The 17,095-nt window shown below is 37.0% G+C and overlaps 1 protein-coding gene across 2 annotated transcripts in view; it reads left to right on the plus strand.

Annotated features, from left to right (window-relative positions):
- The window catches only part of ARIH1 (ariadne RBR E3 ubiquitin protein ligase 1), a 118,096-nt gene that overhangs the window by 86,498 nt on the left and 14,503 nt on the right, over nucleotides 1-17,095 (plus strand). For both annotated transcript variants that reach the window (XM_026478459.4, XM_026478458.4), the window contains exons 6-10: nucleotides 7,930-7,996; nucleotides 9,523-9,629; nucleotides 11,526-11,568; nucleotides 12,079-12,150; nucleotides 15,827-15,957. In XM_026478459.4, coding sequence (XP_026334244.1) covers nucleotides 7,930-7,996; nucleotides 9,523-9,629; nucleotides 11,526-11,568; nucleotides 12,079-12,150; nucleotides 15,827-15,957 — 420 coding nt within the window. The remainder of the gene's footprint in view (nucleotides 1-7,929; nucleotides 7,997-9,522; nucleotides 9,630-11,525; nucleotides 11,569-12,078; nucleotides 12,151-15,826; nucleotides 15,958-17,095) is intronic.

A 17,095-nucleotide genomic window follows, 5' to 3' on the forward strand; every position in this document is an offset into this window, starting at 1 on the left:
TAACATAATGTCTTTGAGATATGTGCATGTATTAAGTATGTCTGCATGTTTTTAGGTTTGTTTGGGTTTTTTGTCATTAACACTAATGTATTTCATGCTCCTAATAGTAGATATTTGGAGTTTTTTTGTTTGTTTGCTTGGTTTTGACTACTGTGAAAAGGCTATAAAGAATATTCTTATATGTGTCTTTTGGTAAGCATGCACTGACTTCTTTTGAGTATATATTCAGGAGTGAGGTTTTAGCTTCAATAGATCCTGCCAAGTAGTTTTCCAAAATAGTTGTGTGTGACTGCTTTACTCCTTGCCCATATTTATAATCACTAGTGTTTTAAATTTTATCCATTCTGGTGGGTATGTAAGGATATCTCCTTATTGTTGTAACTTATAATTCCCTGGTGGGTAATGATGTCAGACACCTTTCCATTAGCCTCCTGGATATCTTTTTTTATGAAGTGCCTGTTCAGGTCACTTAAGATTTTGTTACTTCGTTGCTTTATAAGAATTCTTTAAATATTCTGATAGTCTTTTGTTAGAAAGATATATAACTACTTTCCCTTTTCTGTCTCAGTGATTTTTGATGAACAAAAGTTTTCATTTTAGGGGGCGCCTGGGTGGTACAGCGGTTGAGCGTCTGCCTTCGGCTCAGGGCGTGATCCCGGTGTTATGGGATCGAGCCCCACATCAGGCTCCTCCGCTATGAGCCTGCTTCTTCCTCTCCCACTCGCCCTGCTTGTGTTCCCTCTCTCGCTGGCTGTCTCTATCTCTGTCGAATAAATAAATAAAATCTTTAAAAAAAAAGTTTTCATTTTAATGGCATCTAATTCATCATTTTCCCCTATTTGTGATTATTGCTACTTAGATCTTTTTTTTACCCCAAGGTTGTATCTTTTTTTTTTTTTTTTTAAGAGAGGGATAGATGGGGGAGGGGTGCAGGAGGAGCAGGAGAGAGGGAGAAAGAGAGAGTCCCAAGCAGGCTCCATCCCCAGTGCAGAGCCTGAAACAGGGCTCCATCTGACCTGAGCTGAAATCAAGAGTCAGATGCTTAACCATCTGAGCCACCCAGGTGCCCCAAGGTTGTATCTATTTTTAAGGCAGTCCACAGAGACATTATGGAGAATGCTTTGATAACATGTGACATTAGAGTTATATGTCTCATAGGGGAATAAATTGAATGCCTCCCATCATTTCCCACAGTGAAACAGAAGAGTACTACTTTGGTATTCTAAAGTAGGAAATGTAGTACAAAAGCTTATAGAATACTGTCTTTTAAAATACATGCTTAAGGAAAAAAAAATAATAAAATAAAATACATGCTTAAGGGATCAGAGCTCAAGTTCATACTGAAAGAATTTCCTAGTCTCATTGAAATGCAAAGTGAGATAGTTTATCAAATTTCAGTAGTCCATAAGGCAAAGTATATAGACAGAGGAAGTTACTAATGATGATTATTTAAAGTTTTGAAAATATTTTTGAACTATAAATGTAAACTTAATATATTGAAGGGAGGAAGAAAAATGTGTGGGAGGGGTGCATGAAGCTGGTTGTGTAGGGCCTTATAGGCCATTATAAGATCTTTGTTTTTTTTCTGAGATAGAGCCATGAGAGGATTCTGAACAGAAGAGTGACATGGTTATAGAGTTGCTCTGACTGCTGGCATTAGAAAGAGACTAAGTAGGAGCAGGGAGGTTGGAAGACTCTTAACAGCAGTCTGGATGAGAGAAGATGGCAGTTTGATCCAGGGTGGTAATAAAGGAGGTAGGAAGAAATGGTTGGATTTTGAGTTTATTTTCAAGGTCAAGTCAGAATTAGAGAATGGAGTATAAGAGGAAGAGATGATAGTAAATGTTATATTTATTTTTAATGACCAGAAATTGAGCAGATTTATTATAAAGATGTTGATTACATTATCATAACCCTCAACCCAAATATCCAAGGAAGATGGAATGTAACATAACCATTAAAAAAAGGTTTGGATATGGGGGGTACCTTATTTAAGTTTTTTTTTTTTTAATTTGTGGATTATTATAATGCATTGGAAAATGCCTATAATCTTAGTGAAGAAGCTAAGATATAAAGTTATATGTAGTACATTCTCTATTTAAAATTATATGTCTGTGTGGCTCGGATGGTCAAGCATCTTTGGCTCAGGTCATGATCTCCAGGTCCTGGGATCGAGCCCCACGTCGGGCTCCCAGCTCAGTGGGGAGTTTGCTTTTCCCTCTTCCTCTTCCCCTGCTTGTGCTCTCTCTGCCTCTCTCCCAAGTGGATAAATAAAATCTTTAAAAAAATATGTATATATATCCAGGGTGCCTGGGTAGCGCAGTTGGTTAAGCATCTGACTCTTGGTTTCGGCTCAGCTCATGATCTTGGGGTCGTGAGGTTGAGCCCTGTATCAGGCTCTGCACTCAACACAGAGTCTCCCTCTGTCCCCCACCCCCACCACACGCTCACTCTCTTCCCTCTCAAATAAATGAAAATAAATATTTTTTAAAAAATAATAAGATAATATTATTATCTTAATAAGATATCTTAATATTAAGATAATAATAAGATATATTCTACATTTACCCCCCCAAAAGAGGAAAAGGCCCAGATTATAAAAATGTTAAGTAGTTATTCCTCCTGAGTGATAGAGTTGTAGATGATTTTTATTTTCTTCTTTATATTAGTCTGTAATTGGCCTGTCAGAAAGAAAAAAAAAAGCCCTTTTTACAGAAAAATATTTTATCGTTAGTCCTAAATTGAAGCATAATGTTGATTTACTCAGGATGCTATATCAGCATAAGGTGTGGTTTACTGCTTGGCATACTAAAAGAAATCCTTGTGTTTAAAGTCACCTGGTTTCAAATCATAACTCTCCAGTTAATTCATTTGTGAAAATAGAATTATCCCAAAACTCAAGGGTACTTAAATGCATCTGACGCTTTGCTCATAACGTATAGTAGGCTATCAGTAGTCAATATGTTTACCTTCATAAAGAGGTGCCTTCTATGAGAGTTGGTGTAATGACTATTTTTGATGTAAGTGATGGCAGTAGATCTTTGTCAAGAGAAGTAGTTTATCAATAGCCAGGACCACTCTTGTCTTCTTGAGAGTACTTATTCTCAAGGGTAAGAGCTCACTTTCCTATTCTTCTCTATCACAAGATAAACTATGACCTACTAACTGAGACCTAATAACCTTGGTCTAGTAACTATGGCTAACCTTTGTTCTCACCAGGTAGTCTAGATCAGTTATAAGAAATCATTGGCTTTTGTCAAATCAGAGAAGCATTATGAGTAATAGAAATAAAAAGTGTTTGGGAAATCAGGGCATCTGACTTTGGGTCTCATTCTTTTCTTTTTTTTTGATAGAAATTTCACATCACATAGTATTTACCATTTTAACTATTATAAACTATACAGCTTAGTGGATTTTCATAATGTTGTACAGCCATCACCACTATCTAATTCCAGAACGTTGTCATCATGCCTAAAAGAATTCCCGTATTCATTAAACAGTCACTTCCCATTCCCTCCTTCCCCTAGCCCTGACAATCATGTATCTGTTTTCTGTCTGTATGGTTTTGCTTATTCGGGACATTTCATTTAAATGTCATACAGCATGTGATCTTTTGTGTCTGGCTTCTTGCACTTAATGTAATGTTTTCAAGGTTCATCCATGTTGTAGCATGTGTTGGTACTTGATTCCTTTCTGTGGATAAATAATATTCCATTGTATGGAGATTCCATATATTATTTCTTCATTCATCAGTTCTTGGACATTTAGCTTTCTTCCATTTTTTTTGTGGAAATATTTGTGTTTTTATTTGAACATTTATGTGCAAGTTTTTTATTTGAACACCTGTTTTTAATTCTCTCGGATATATGTACCTAGGAGAGAATTGCTGGGTCATATCGTAATTCTGTGTTTAAACTTTTAAAAAAAATAAAAAAGATTTATTTGTTTATTTTAGAGAGAGAGAGTGTACTCTAATGTGTGCATAGGGGTGGATGGTAGTGCAGAGGGTGAGAGAAAACCTCCAGCAGACTTCTGCTGAGTGTGGAGCTTGATCCCACAACCCTAGGATCTCATGACTCAAGCCGAAACAGAGTCAGATGTCCAACAGACTGAGCCACTCAGGCACCCCCTGTGTTTAACCTTTTGAGGAATCACCAAAAACACTAATTATTTTTAGACCTCAGTTCCAACGTCCCTGAAATGTGGAGGTTTACTCATTTAAAAAATATTTACTGGGGCACCTGGGTGGCTCAGCCATTGAGTGTCTGCCTTCGGCTCAGTTCATGATCCCAGGGTCCTGGAATCGAGCCCCGCATCGGGCTCCCTGCTCGGCGGGAAGCCTGCTTCTCCTTCTCACACTCCCCTTGCTTGTGTTTCCTCTCTCGCTGTCTCTCTCTGTCAAATAAATAAATAAAATCTTTAAAAAAATAAAATAAATAGAAAATATTTACTGAACACGTTCTACAGGCCAAGCAGGTATTAGATACAAGGGATTCTTTTCATGGAGCTCATGGAGCTTATTGTTTGGTTGGGGATAAGGGAGCATGAAGGCAGATATTAAACAAATGATTGCACAGATAATCTTTAAAAAAATTTTTTAATTTAGGGGCGCCTGGTGGCTCAGTCCGTTGGGTGTCTGCTTTCAGCTCAAGTTGTGATCCAGGGTCCTGGGATCCAGCCCCACATCGGGCTCCTTGCTCAGTCAGGGAGTCTGCTTTTCCTTGTCGCTCTGCCCCTCCCCCCGACGACTCCTCTCTCTCTCTCTCCAATGAATAAATAAAAATCTTTAAAAAATTTTTTATTTAAATTCAATTTGTGTAACTTATTATTAATTATATTTAAAAACTGTATTAGTAATATACTGTATTATTAGTTTCAGGGGTAGAATTTAGTGATTCATCAGTTGCATAGAACTCCCAGTGCTCATTACATCAAGTGCCCTCCTTAATGCCCATCACCCAGCTACCCATCCCCCTACCCAGCTAGCCCCCCTCCAGCAACCCTCTTTGTTTCCTATAGTTAAGAGTCTCTTATGGTTTGCCTCCCTCTCTGTTTTCATCTTATTTTACTTTTCCTTCCCTTCTTCTATATTCATCTGTTTTGTTTCTTAAATTCCGTGTATGAGTGAAATCATATGGTATTTGTCTTTCTCTGACTGACTAATTAGCATAATACCCTCTAGTTCCATCCGCGTCATTGCAAATGGCACGATTTTATTTTTTTGATGGCTGGGTAGTATTCCATTGTGTGTGTGTGTGTGTTGTCTTTATCCTTTCATCTGTCGATGGACCATCTTAGCTCTTTCCATAGTTTGGCTCTTGTGGACATTGCTGCTATAAACATTGAGGTGCAGGTGCCCCTTTGGACCACAACGTTTGTGTCCTTTAGGTAAATACTTAATAGTGCAATTGCTGGGTGGTAGGGTAGTTCTATTTTTAACTTTTTTTTTTTTAAAGATTTTATGTATTTATTTAGGGGGGGAGGCACAATCAGGGGCTATTTTTCACTTCCATAATATTTTCCAGAGTAGCTGCACCAATTTGCATTCCCACCAGCCGTGTGAAGTGCTCCGCCTTCTCCACATCCTCACCAACACCTGTCGTTTCCCGACTGGTTAATTTTAGCCATTCTTACCCATGTGAGCTGGGATCTCATTGTGATGTTGATTTGTATTTCCCTGATGCTGAATGACATTGAGCATTTTTTTCCTGTGTCTGTTAGCCATTTATATGTCTTCTTTAGAGAAATGTCTGTTCATGTCTTCTGTCCATTTCTTTTTTTTTTTTTTTTTAAAGATTTTATTCATTTATTTGACAGAGATAGAGACAGCCAGCGAGAGAGGGAACACAAGCAGGGGGAGTGGGAGAGGAAGAAACAGGCTCATAGCGGAGGAGCCTGATGTGGGGCTCGATCCCATAACGCCGGGATCACGCCCTGAGCCGAAGGCAGACGCTTAACCGCTATGCCACCCAGGCGCCCCATGCCACCCAGGCGCCCCCATTTCTTGACTGGATTTTTTAGGTTTTTTGGGTGTTGAGTTTGATAAGTTCTTTATAGTTTTAGATACCAGCCCTTTATCTGATAAGACTTTTGCAAATATTTTCTCCCATTCTGTCAGTTGCCTTTTAGTTTTGTCGACTGTTTCCTTTGCTGTGCAAAAGCTTTTTATCCTGATGAAGTCCCAGTGGTTCATTTTTGCTTTATTCTCCCTGCCTTTGGAGACTTGTCCACCAAGAAGTTGTCTGGCCAAGGTCAAAGAGGTTGCTGCCTGTGTTCTTCTAGGATTTTGATGGATTCCTATCTCACATTTAGGTCTTTCATACATTTTGAGTTTATTTTTGTGTATGGTATAAGACAGTGGTCCAGTTTCATTCTTCTACATGGGCTGTCCAATTTTCCCAACACCATTTGTTGAAGAGATGGTCTTTTTTCTGTTGGATATTCTTTCCTGCTTTGTTAAAGATTGGTTGATGATAGAATTGAGGGTCCATTTCTGGGTTCTGTATTCTGTTGCATTGATTTATGTGTCTGTTTCTGTGCCAGTACCATACTGTCTTGATCACTACAGCTTTGTGATACGGCTTCAAGTTTGAAATTGTGATGCCTCCAGCTTTGGTTTTCTTTTTCAGCATTTCTTTGGCTATTCTGGGTCTTTTCTGGTTCCATACAGATTTTAGGATTGTTTGTTCCAGCTCTACACAGATAACTTTCTGATTAAAATTATGACAGATTTTATGACAGGGAGAGGTATAAGATGCCGTGAGAACTGAGCAGGAACTGGTGTGGGTAATTGTCAGAAAAGGGCTCCTTTAGTTTAACTGTATATTAGCTGAGTTAAATAAAATAATATACAGCATCTAATATTTATTGAGTGTTTACTATTTGCCAGGCACTGTTCTAGTTCACAGCTCTTATTTCTGCTATCCATTTTTACAGAAGAGTAAACTGAAAAATGGAGAGGTCAAAGAACTTAACCTTAGTTCATAGCTAGTAAGTGTGAATCCAGTATTCAGTAGGCTATCCCATCTGAGCCCACTTCCTTTTCAAGAGAGGTAGCCCTATGCAAAAGCTTCTGAGGAACGGTGATACCCGCTATTTTGAAAGAATACAAATGTGACAGTACACTGAAAGTAGCACAGGACAGGACGGTGTCTTGTGGAAGGCAAGCAGTGCTATAAGAAGCTCAAGAACTCGATGGGGCCAGAGTATACAGAGGTTTCTTGTCTTTTGTGTTCACATTAGATAGTTTTTACTGGTTTTGTCAGTGGTTAACTCTTTTTCTGTTTTAAAGCCATTTTCTTTAAACACTCACAGGAGTGTTTACCATTAAAACTAATAAAACTTAAGCTTCAGGATTCTTTACTTTCATGGGTTCCTATGAGTTCTAGAAATTGTTATGAATATATAGAGTGTTCTAGGTGGACAAGGGAAGCCAGGTTGAAGTCAGTAAACATCTCTGGTAATTATCAACATATCTCAGAAGAAGGCCCTCAAATTTGTATATAGCAAAACCTGGATCCATTTCTTGACATTCCTGTCAACATCTCTTATTTCACACACTGATTTTTGGGAGGGCATCTTGGGGAAGTTGGCTGTGAATTGCTGTCTTAGGGCAGAGTAAGAAGACACTGAAAGGGCCTAAACTCCACAATAGTATGTCATTAGATTGTAATAACAAACTGGGTAAAAATGGAATATTTTGTGTGTAAGAAACGCAGGGATGGGGGTTCTACCAAAATAAAACTACAGAAACTTTCAGATTGTCATCTTGATTTCTATAGTTATATTTGTTGATAGTCTATATGCATTTTAGTATTTTCAATTTAGGGCAGTTTTTGGAGCCACCACATTGAAGTTTTATTTCATAAATGTGGGAAAATACTCTTGGCTGAGAACTTCCTAATAAACTACTTTTATTCTTGCTCTCAGGCGCCTGATCACAGATTCGAAAGTTAAATTAAAGTATCAGCATTTAATAACAAATAGCTTTGTAGAGGTAAGTGATTTCTCTTAAGTTTTCCTTTTTTTAATAAGAGGAATTATTTATTAATAGATACAATTAGTTTTTCTTATATGAAACACTCTCGATAATAAGTAAGACCTAAAGGTCTTGGATTATGACCATATGCTTGGATTATGGACTTTATTCATGAGGCATACCAAACCCCTTTATTCTCAAAGGAATGTGACAAACCAGTAAGTAGATGTCTCTTCATAGATCTAGAACTTTGGTGATAAAATTATTTTTACAGTATTCTTCCCTTATTACTAGCAAAAAATTTTAGCTAGTTATTAATGATATGATGTTCAGTCATGCTTGGCAATTCAACCTTGCTGTATCTGTGCTTGTTTTAGCTTCCCTTACCAGTAAGCTTTGTCAATAAAGAGAGCTATAGTTATTTTTTTTTTTTTAAGATTTTGTTTACTTATTTGAGAGAGTGAGAGAGCACAAGCCTGGAGAGAAGGAGAAGCAGGCTCCCCCCACCCCCCAAGCAGGGAGGCCAATGCAGGGCTCGGTCCCAGGACGCTGGGATTATGACCTGAGCCGAAGGCAGACGCTTAACTGACTGAGCCATCCAGGTGCCCCTGTGGTTACTTGTTTTTATCAAATGTCTTTCTTTTATCAAATACAGAGGTCAATAAACTATGACCTGCCTGTTTTTGTAAATATTTATTTGAACATGCCCGTGTGTTCTATGACTTCTTTTGTGCTATAGTAGCAGAGTTGAGTAATTGCTACAGAGGCCATTGCGGCCATCAAAAACAAAAATCTTTACTACTTGGCTCTTTATGGAAGATGTTTGTCAGCCTCTGTATAAGATCATCAATGTAAATTGGTATTTTAATTCTACAAAGTAATTTTTATTTCTGTTGAGATTAAACTGAAGGTCAGATCTCCTAGAACACAGCATATTTTAGGAATGGTGTATTTTTAAAGTGGTCAATAAACTTGAATTCTGGTGCAGTGTTACTTGAGCCATGTTTTGTTTCATAATAAAAAATACCTTGAAAGTTTTACTTTTTTTTTTTAAGAACTAAATGTGTTTCCATGGTTTAGGGACCGACTTTTGTTCTAAGAAGACACTTTTATGGTCAAATATAGAAATTACTTGTAAATTCTATAGGTTCTAAACACCTTCCCCTAAGTATGTTGTTTTCTTACATCTTTGAAAATTGCCCTAAAGTAGAACCATAAACAAATTGATGCTTCTTAATGATCACAAATGGTAATTATTTTAAAGTTTGTCAGTAGGATTTTGAAGGTAGAACCAAGAGACAGGTCACATATTTAGAAAAACAGGTCTTCAAGGGATCTGTAATCTTAGAAAAACAGTGCGTCTAAAAGCATTACTTTATGAGACTACTAAATATTGGGGGCAGGTTTTTATATGCTTGTGTTATCATCTCTGTCTTTGGCTCTTGCAATGGAAAAGTGATGTGAGTTAATTGCTTGTTATACTAGGAAATCTTGAATCATGATTTAATTTGCTGTCATTTTTTATTTTCTAACTTGGGTTTCAGTGCAATCGACTGTTAAAGTGGTGTCCTGCCCCAGATTGTCACCATGTTGTTAAAGTCCAGTATCCGGATGCTAAACCTGTTCGCTGCAAATGTGGGCGCCAGTTTTGGTAAGCAAGTGATTTCCCAAATTGAAATAGTACACATAGCTTTTCTATTTATTCTTGGTAGTAAAATAGTAGAAAACTTTTTTTTTTTTTTTTTTTAACCTCAGGTAGTGAAGTGGGTGATGTTGTTCCTCTGACTTTTTTCTTATGGGGAAAAAATGCAGCTATAATCACATTTTCTTGTGTGCTCCACTGGAACTAATACAGGAGCAAACTTACAAATCTGAGACAAGAACTTAGTTCTTCTCATTTCTGATGGACTGCTTATTTTGTCAGATTATGTTTGGTTCCTTTATGGTTCTTGCTCTGTTTTCAGGTTATCTCTTAGGAACTAAAATACACAGGATTATTTTTCCTTTGCCCTGACAAGTAATCTTAACTCCTAGAAAGAAAATGTGCAGATAAATTTGGAAAGATCAAACATGGTTGATTAGATATGCTTTTTAACCAGCACTTTCCCTGTGGTTCCTCTGTCCCCAGCTTTCCTGGTAACCTCCATTCTTGGAGTTTGTAACATACTCTTCAGCTTTTGAATTTTAGAGTTGACTTAATAGAGAAGTTCCAATACCACATATTCTTATTAGAGAGTTAAGATGATTTTCCATTTTCCTTGTGGATCTTTTAGGAACAAGAAGACAATCAAGCAACCAAGTAGCTCCAAGAGCTAGCAAATAGACATTATATTGATATTCCATACCATTCTTTTTTTTCCTCCACAAACAGCTGTAGAATTAGACTTATGCAACATTAATACTAAGTATTTCCAAAAGGAGCAGGTAAACTCACAGAGATTAAATATGTATGGAAATACATGCTGTTTTGGTGAAGATTAAATATATATTACTGTTTGAGTTTACCCTATAGACAGGAGGTGCAGTCTGACTATATACCTACTGTAAAACATATTTTTAGTTGATACCAAAATACAGAGAATAACATAGGTGAATACTTAGTTAGCTATTAACCGAGCTTACACAAAGTCAGTATTTTGTTTTCGTTAAGAAATAAAACATGACAGATTCATTTGAAGCTCCTTTTTGTTCCCTTCTCCATCCTGTTCCCCATCTTCTTTTCCAGAAGTTACCATTATCTTTGACTTCATTTAAATTGATAGCACTTTGTTCCTCTGATTTGTAAAGGATTTTTGGCATTCCTGAATTACTTGATTAGCTAGTCAACCATTCAACAATTATTTTTTCATTAGCATTTGTATTCTTAATTTATACTTCCTTAAATATATATGCCATGTGCCTAGAATACAGAAAGGAATTAACAATTAGTATATTCTTAGAAAATATTTAGTCACACTCTTTTGTTTTATACCTTGCTTGGCACAGTTTATCTCTACAGGGCTGAGGTTCGTTTGTTTGGATGTGACCTGTTTGCTTCCCAAATATTTACTGTGCATTAGCATTAAATTATGTAATTACTCTACAAAGTCAGACTTTTACTCTTCATTTAGGGTGTTGAGATTTATTTTATGCTGATAAAGCACTGGTCGAAATTTGTTCAAAATAGTGAAAATTATTTGTTTGGCTTGAATTAAAGAATGTTTACAGCACAGAACTATACATATATAAAACGATCAGAAAAATACAGATGTGATTAAACTGAATTTTTTGTCTTAACAGTTTGGTGGCTGTTTAGAGAGTCTTTCTTACATAATTGTCATCAGAGCATGTCTTCATGCCTATAATCATTTCTTCATTTTACACACCACAATACATGCTGTTCTAACACTAAATTCTAAATAATCTACTGTGGAATAATATAAATTTGGCTCATGCCCTTGTATTTGCCAGTCACTAGAAACTGATGAAACCATTGAGAAACTATAAAACATGAAATGGCTTGTTTGTTTACTTACTTAATTCTTTTAACTCTTGTGTTACTTAACAGCTTTAACTGTGGAGAAAATTGGCATGATCCTGTTAAATGTAAGGTGAGTTTGTCTGGCATTTTCATTTTTAAGTAATGTAATAGAACACTTCGGAGACTTGATGACTGAAAACCAGGGCCCACAATTTCGTTACTCATTTGTAGATAGAAGATTGTGTTTTTCCTTTCTATTTCAGATGATCATTGCAAATATGAAGCATTCCTTAGGAATAAGTCTGCTCCTGATGATTATCAGGATAACAGTGGTTAAGGCATCTCCCTGGGGAGGCTTTGTAATTAGCTAAGGGGAATGACACATCTTGGAGCTGGGCTTCTCATCAAGCTCTAGGTTTCCCACTTGGCTTCAGCCAGAGAAAGTCGTCCTTTGGTGGATTTTATATATACTGGATATGAGAACTACAGGATTCCCTTGGTTTAAAAGGAAGTAAAACCAGTGATAATCTTGTCCTTTGCCTTTTACATTTAAGCTTCACTGTATTTTAATGTTGAAGTAATTTGCTATCCTTTTTCTTAAGTCTTTTGTTGTACCCTAACAGTTGTTGTTTTCAAACAGTGGTTAAAGAAGTGGATTAAAAAGTGTGATGATGATAGTGAAACCTCTAATTGGATTGCAGCCAACACAAAGGTTGGTATTTTCCTTCAGTAAACTCTTAGTAATGAAACTGTTATAAGAATATGTGCATTAGCAAAATAAGTAAGTTTACCTAGTTAAGGACTTTGTTTTACCTTTTCCTCAGTTAAGATTTGATTTTTTTTGGGTTGTTTGGGGGCTTGGGGTTTTGGTTGGGTTTGTTTTTTGTTTTGTTTTGTTTTTTTCTCCAGAATGCTGATTTTTTAGTGTTCAGGTGTATTTTATTGAGCACTACTGCAACATGCACAGTACTCTTCTTCAGAAGTTTTTGTTAGGAAAACATTGGTTTCCTATAGAAGAAAAAGCTGACAATTTTTCTACCCAGGGGTTTGATAATGCTTTTTCATTTTATTCTTGCCTGCCTTTTAGTATACAAATATAGAGTTTATTCCACCTAGCTTAGTTTTATTAGGCAAATTTACATTTCTGCCTTTAAAAATTCTCCAGGGTTTGGGGCGCCTGGCTGGCTCAGTGGTAGGGCACGCAGCTCATGATCTCATGGTTGTGAGTTTGAGTCCCACATGGGGTGTAACTCCTTCCTTCTTTCCTTTTTTCTTTACTTTGCTTTGCTTTCCTTTTCCAGTTTCGTTTTCTTTTCTTTCCTTTTTTCTTTTCTTTTCTTTTCTTTTCTTTTCTTTTCTTTTCTTTTCTTTTCTTTTCTTTCATCTCTGCACCCAGTGTGGAGCCTGAATTCACACCCCTGAGATCAAGAGTTACACACTCTACTGACTGAGCCAGCCAGGGGCCCCTCCTTAAGGAGTCAGTCATTCTTCAGAGCAGTATCAAGAGTAACTGAGTAGCTGTTTTATTATGTAGCTGCAGTGGGCTTAACATGTTTGAGATCTTTAACATACTAAATTTCTAAAATATGATTTAAGAGACTTGATTCCTAAGAACTAGTTTTGGGGGTAATACAGATATCCCTTGTTCTGTTGTTTTTATTTTTGAAGTACATTACTGCTCCCGATACTAGTTTTAAGAGTCAGTCTCTTTATGACTGTGCACCACTTCTTTAACCCTAGACAGATGTTTTGTCCTGCAAATGGATGTAGTCTTGAACGCCCTTCTTTTCTATCACAAAGTAATAAGCATATGTTTGAATCCCAACTGCATACCCAGCAATTTCTTAATAGAAAATTATATAAATAACCAATCTTTATTTAATTCAACCTTATATCCTATCTATATTGGAAATGACTAGGATGATGAGTTGTACTGTTATTCATGGACTCTTCATTTATAGTATTGCCTTTCCCATGTGAAGGTGCTGCTCAATTTGACTAGCATTAGAACTTTCCATCACCCAGTCACAGGACAATGATAATAAGGAGTGTGTAAACGAGGGAGGCCAGAACACACAATTTTATACCATAAGTATCCTGTCGTACCCAGAAAGATTAAAACCTGAATGTATTTGTATCTCCCAGAAAGCTTTAGTAGTGAAATAGTCTTGTCACATAAGACAAATGCCTGTGCCTTTGAGGAATGTGTGGTTGAAATCAGTATTTTTGTGCTCTCTAAAATTATCATGGTAAAGATAACCCATGTCTCTTAAAATTTTTCTGTGTTGTTAGGAAGTGGTTACTTTTGTTGTTGAAAATTTTCCTAGCCAGTCATACTTTCTTGAAAATTGATTTTCCACCAGATGTGTTCATTAAAGTCTTAGAATCCTTTAATATGCTCTGTAAAACTAGTATTTAGAATAGGGCAGTTGTATTTTCATTAAGTAGTTTGGTTAAAGTGTAGCTCTCTTTCTGCATCTAGAGAAATCCCCCAAATACTCTGAACCCCCAAGATGTTTAAAATAAGGAGTTCAGGGTGCCTGGGTGACTTAATTGGTTAAGCATTGGAAGCATCGGACTCTTGGTTTCGTGATCTCAGGGTCCTGGGATGGAGCCCTGCCTCACGTTGGGTTCCTAGCTCAGTGGGGAGTCTGCTGCTTCTCCTCGGGGGCCCCCCCCCCCCACTGCTCCTGCACACATACTCTCTCTAAATAAATAAATAAATAAATCTTTAAAATAAAAAAAATAGGGAGTAGAGGGTTGAATGTGTTTGATTTGGTTTAGAAAGTAGATTATTAAGGAAGAATGGCAATTAGTAATAACAAAGTCATCTGCGGATGCCTGGGTGGCTCAGTCGGTTGAGTGTCTGCCTTCGGCTCAGGTCGTGATCCCAGGGTCCTGGGATCCAGCCCTGCATCAGGCTCCCTGCTCAGCGCTGAGTCCCTCTGCCCCTCCCCTCTGCTAATGCACACACTCTCTCTCAAATAAATAAAATCTTAAAAACAAAACAAAGTTATCTGCTTGGTAATTTTGAGAAAAACTGAGAGTTTTTCTCTTGAGAGGTTTCAGAAGCCTTTGTTATTGTTATTTGCTCCTTAAACAGATTTGCAGATTATCAGTGGTATCCTAACATATTGAGAGCTTAATATTATGTGGTTAATTATAACCCAGAAATATAGAATGAAACATATTTTAGACCTGGAATTTGCTTCTTTGGGAAGATGTAAAATATCTTAATTGATTTCAGAGATTTGATTTAAAATGTATAATTAGAAATTGCCTTTTACCTGTTTAAAATGACTATAGTTTATGGGCCAGGGTAGTCTGTTTCACAAAGGCAGAATTATGTAAGTAATAAAATGGGTGATACTCCCCCCCCCCTTGTGGGAGTTACAGCATCAAACAAATGCAGCAAAGATATAAGCTTTACATCTTATTTATAGTTTCATTAAAACGAGTAAGTTTGATTTTCTAGATTTCTCCAAAAGAAAAAAAAAAAACCCAATAGACCTGCTGTAGGGTAATAACTAGCTCGTTAGTAACCAAGAATATGACACAGACTTGGAGAAAGCTGTGATCTCTAGCACAGTTGTAAATGGACCACCACGAGAAAGATTTAAAACAAGGGTATTTGAGGGTGCCTGGCTGGCTTAGTTAGTGGATGGAGCATGTATATGACTCTTGATCTCGGAGTTGTGAGTTCAAGCCCCATGTTGAGGGAAGAGTTTACTTAAAAACTACAACAACAACAAAAATAAATAAAACAAGGGTATTTGATAGAAGAAAATTGGGAAGTTCAGTAGCCACCAAAAGAATTTGTCTATCTTACCCATCCTACTTGACTGATTCTTAAAGCTGAATTGCTTGGGCTTGAAACCTGACCCTGCCGTTTGCTACCTGTGTGACCTCAGACTAGTGTTTTTATTATTTTTCTCTCCCTTAGTTTATTCATCTGACAAATAGGATCACTATAAGGATTATGAGTTAATGCATATAAAACAGCGAGAACAGTATGTGGTATACAGGAAGTGCTCAGTAATTATTTCTAGATGACACTGGATAGTTAATTGTATTTACATGAACGAAATGTTTTAACTCCCGTAAAACTATTATTACTACGTGTATGGTTAAAAGTACTTTTATGTTTTTGTCCCCATCCCCACTAAAACATCTTTTAATTGTTACATATCTTAATAGCCAGTAATAATGATAATAGCTCATTTCTAGTGGTACTTACTGTATTCCACACTGTTCGGAGTGCTTTACGTATATTAATAACAATAAATGTGGTATTTAAAAATAAACCAAATCTAGAACTGGCTTCTCTTCGGTGGTAGTAATACAACCTAGTGTAGCATTGACACCAACTTTATAGTTTCTCTTCATAGGAATGTCCCAAATGCCATGTCACAATTGAGAAGGATGGCGGTTGTAATCACATGGTCTGTCGTAACCAGAACTGTAAAGCAGAGTTTTGCTGGGTATGTCTTGGCCCTTGGGAACCACATGGATCTGCCTGGTAGGTTGGGGAAATGAAGGGGAGAAAGTGTTCACATAAGATGTAATATATGCTGTGAAGTACAAGGTTTCTACCTCATGGAAGTCACCATCTAACTTGGGAGCTAGATAAATGAATATAATATGTGATCATTCTCAAAAGTATATGCAAGATGTCCGGAGAGAGGGATAAATTAGGCATATTTCACAGAGCAGGTAACAATTGAGAAGAATTTTAAGGGGGATTAAGAGTTCATTATTTGAAAGTGGTAGAAAAAATGTTCAGGGCAAAAGGAGCCTCATGAACAAAGGTAGAATGCTGTGAAAGTACATGACTTATTTAGAGAAGAGTTGCATTGTTGAATATGTCTGTCTAGGCAGTAGTTGAAAACTGAGAGATATTGGCAAGACCCAACCTGCAATTGTGTTTTATTTACCTTTGTATGCTGTTAGACAAATATGTGTCCCAAACTTTAAAAATTGGAAAATTGCTCAATGCAATCCAGATTTTTAGCCTTTCTTCAAACATAGGAACAAACCTGCATTCCTGCCTGGCAACACTCGCCTGGAATTGATTAGTAGCCCCTTAGATGGGGCCTTTCTAGTTTGATATAGTTCCCCAAGATTGAATCTTAAGGGCAGTTGCATATATCATGATTGCACTATATTTAGAAGGTGGCATCACTTTTAGTAGAGATAATACATCTCTGTTCTGTGCATATTTCTAAGCAGTTTGAGAAAATACAAGTTAGACTCGTGATGCCTTGAGCTTTGAGAAAAAGGGGAGCACATCTCCTGGTAAAAATGAAAGTATTTCTGGGTGTTATAATATGCAGATGACCCATTTCACTAATTTGTGTTACCTGCTTATTGGCATTTCAGTTTGTGGCCCCTCTTAAGTTGTGGAGCATAGGAAAAGAGTTAGAAAGTAGACTGGGACCTGAAGTGGTTTGGATATTATCAGAAGGATTTTAAGTGGGGAGTGACCTGATTAGATCTGTAGTTTAGAAGAGATGGCTCTATATTATGTGCTTTACATACATTACCTCAGAATTGTGGCTACTTCGCAGAGAGTGAATGGGAGGGGAAGACATTGCTGAGGCAGGACAGGAAGAGGATCCCCCTCAAGACAATGGCAAGTCTTTCTTTTAGTTTCATTG

The sequence above is a fragment of the Ursus arctos genome, unplaced genomic scaffold (genome assembly GCF_023065955.2).
Source record: "Ursus arctos isolate Adak ecotype North America unplaced genomic scaffold, UrsArc2.0 scaffold_28, whole genome shotgun sequence".
NCBI classification, from domain to species: domain Eukaryota; kingdom Metazoa; phylum Chordata; class Mammalia; order Carnivora; family Ursidae; genus Ursus; species Ursus arctos.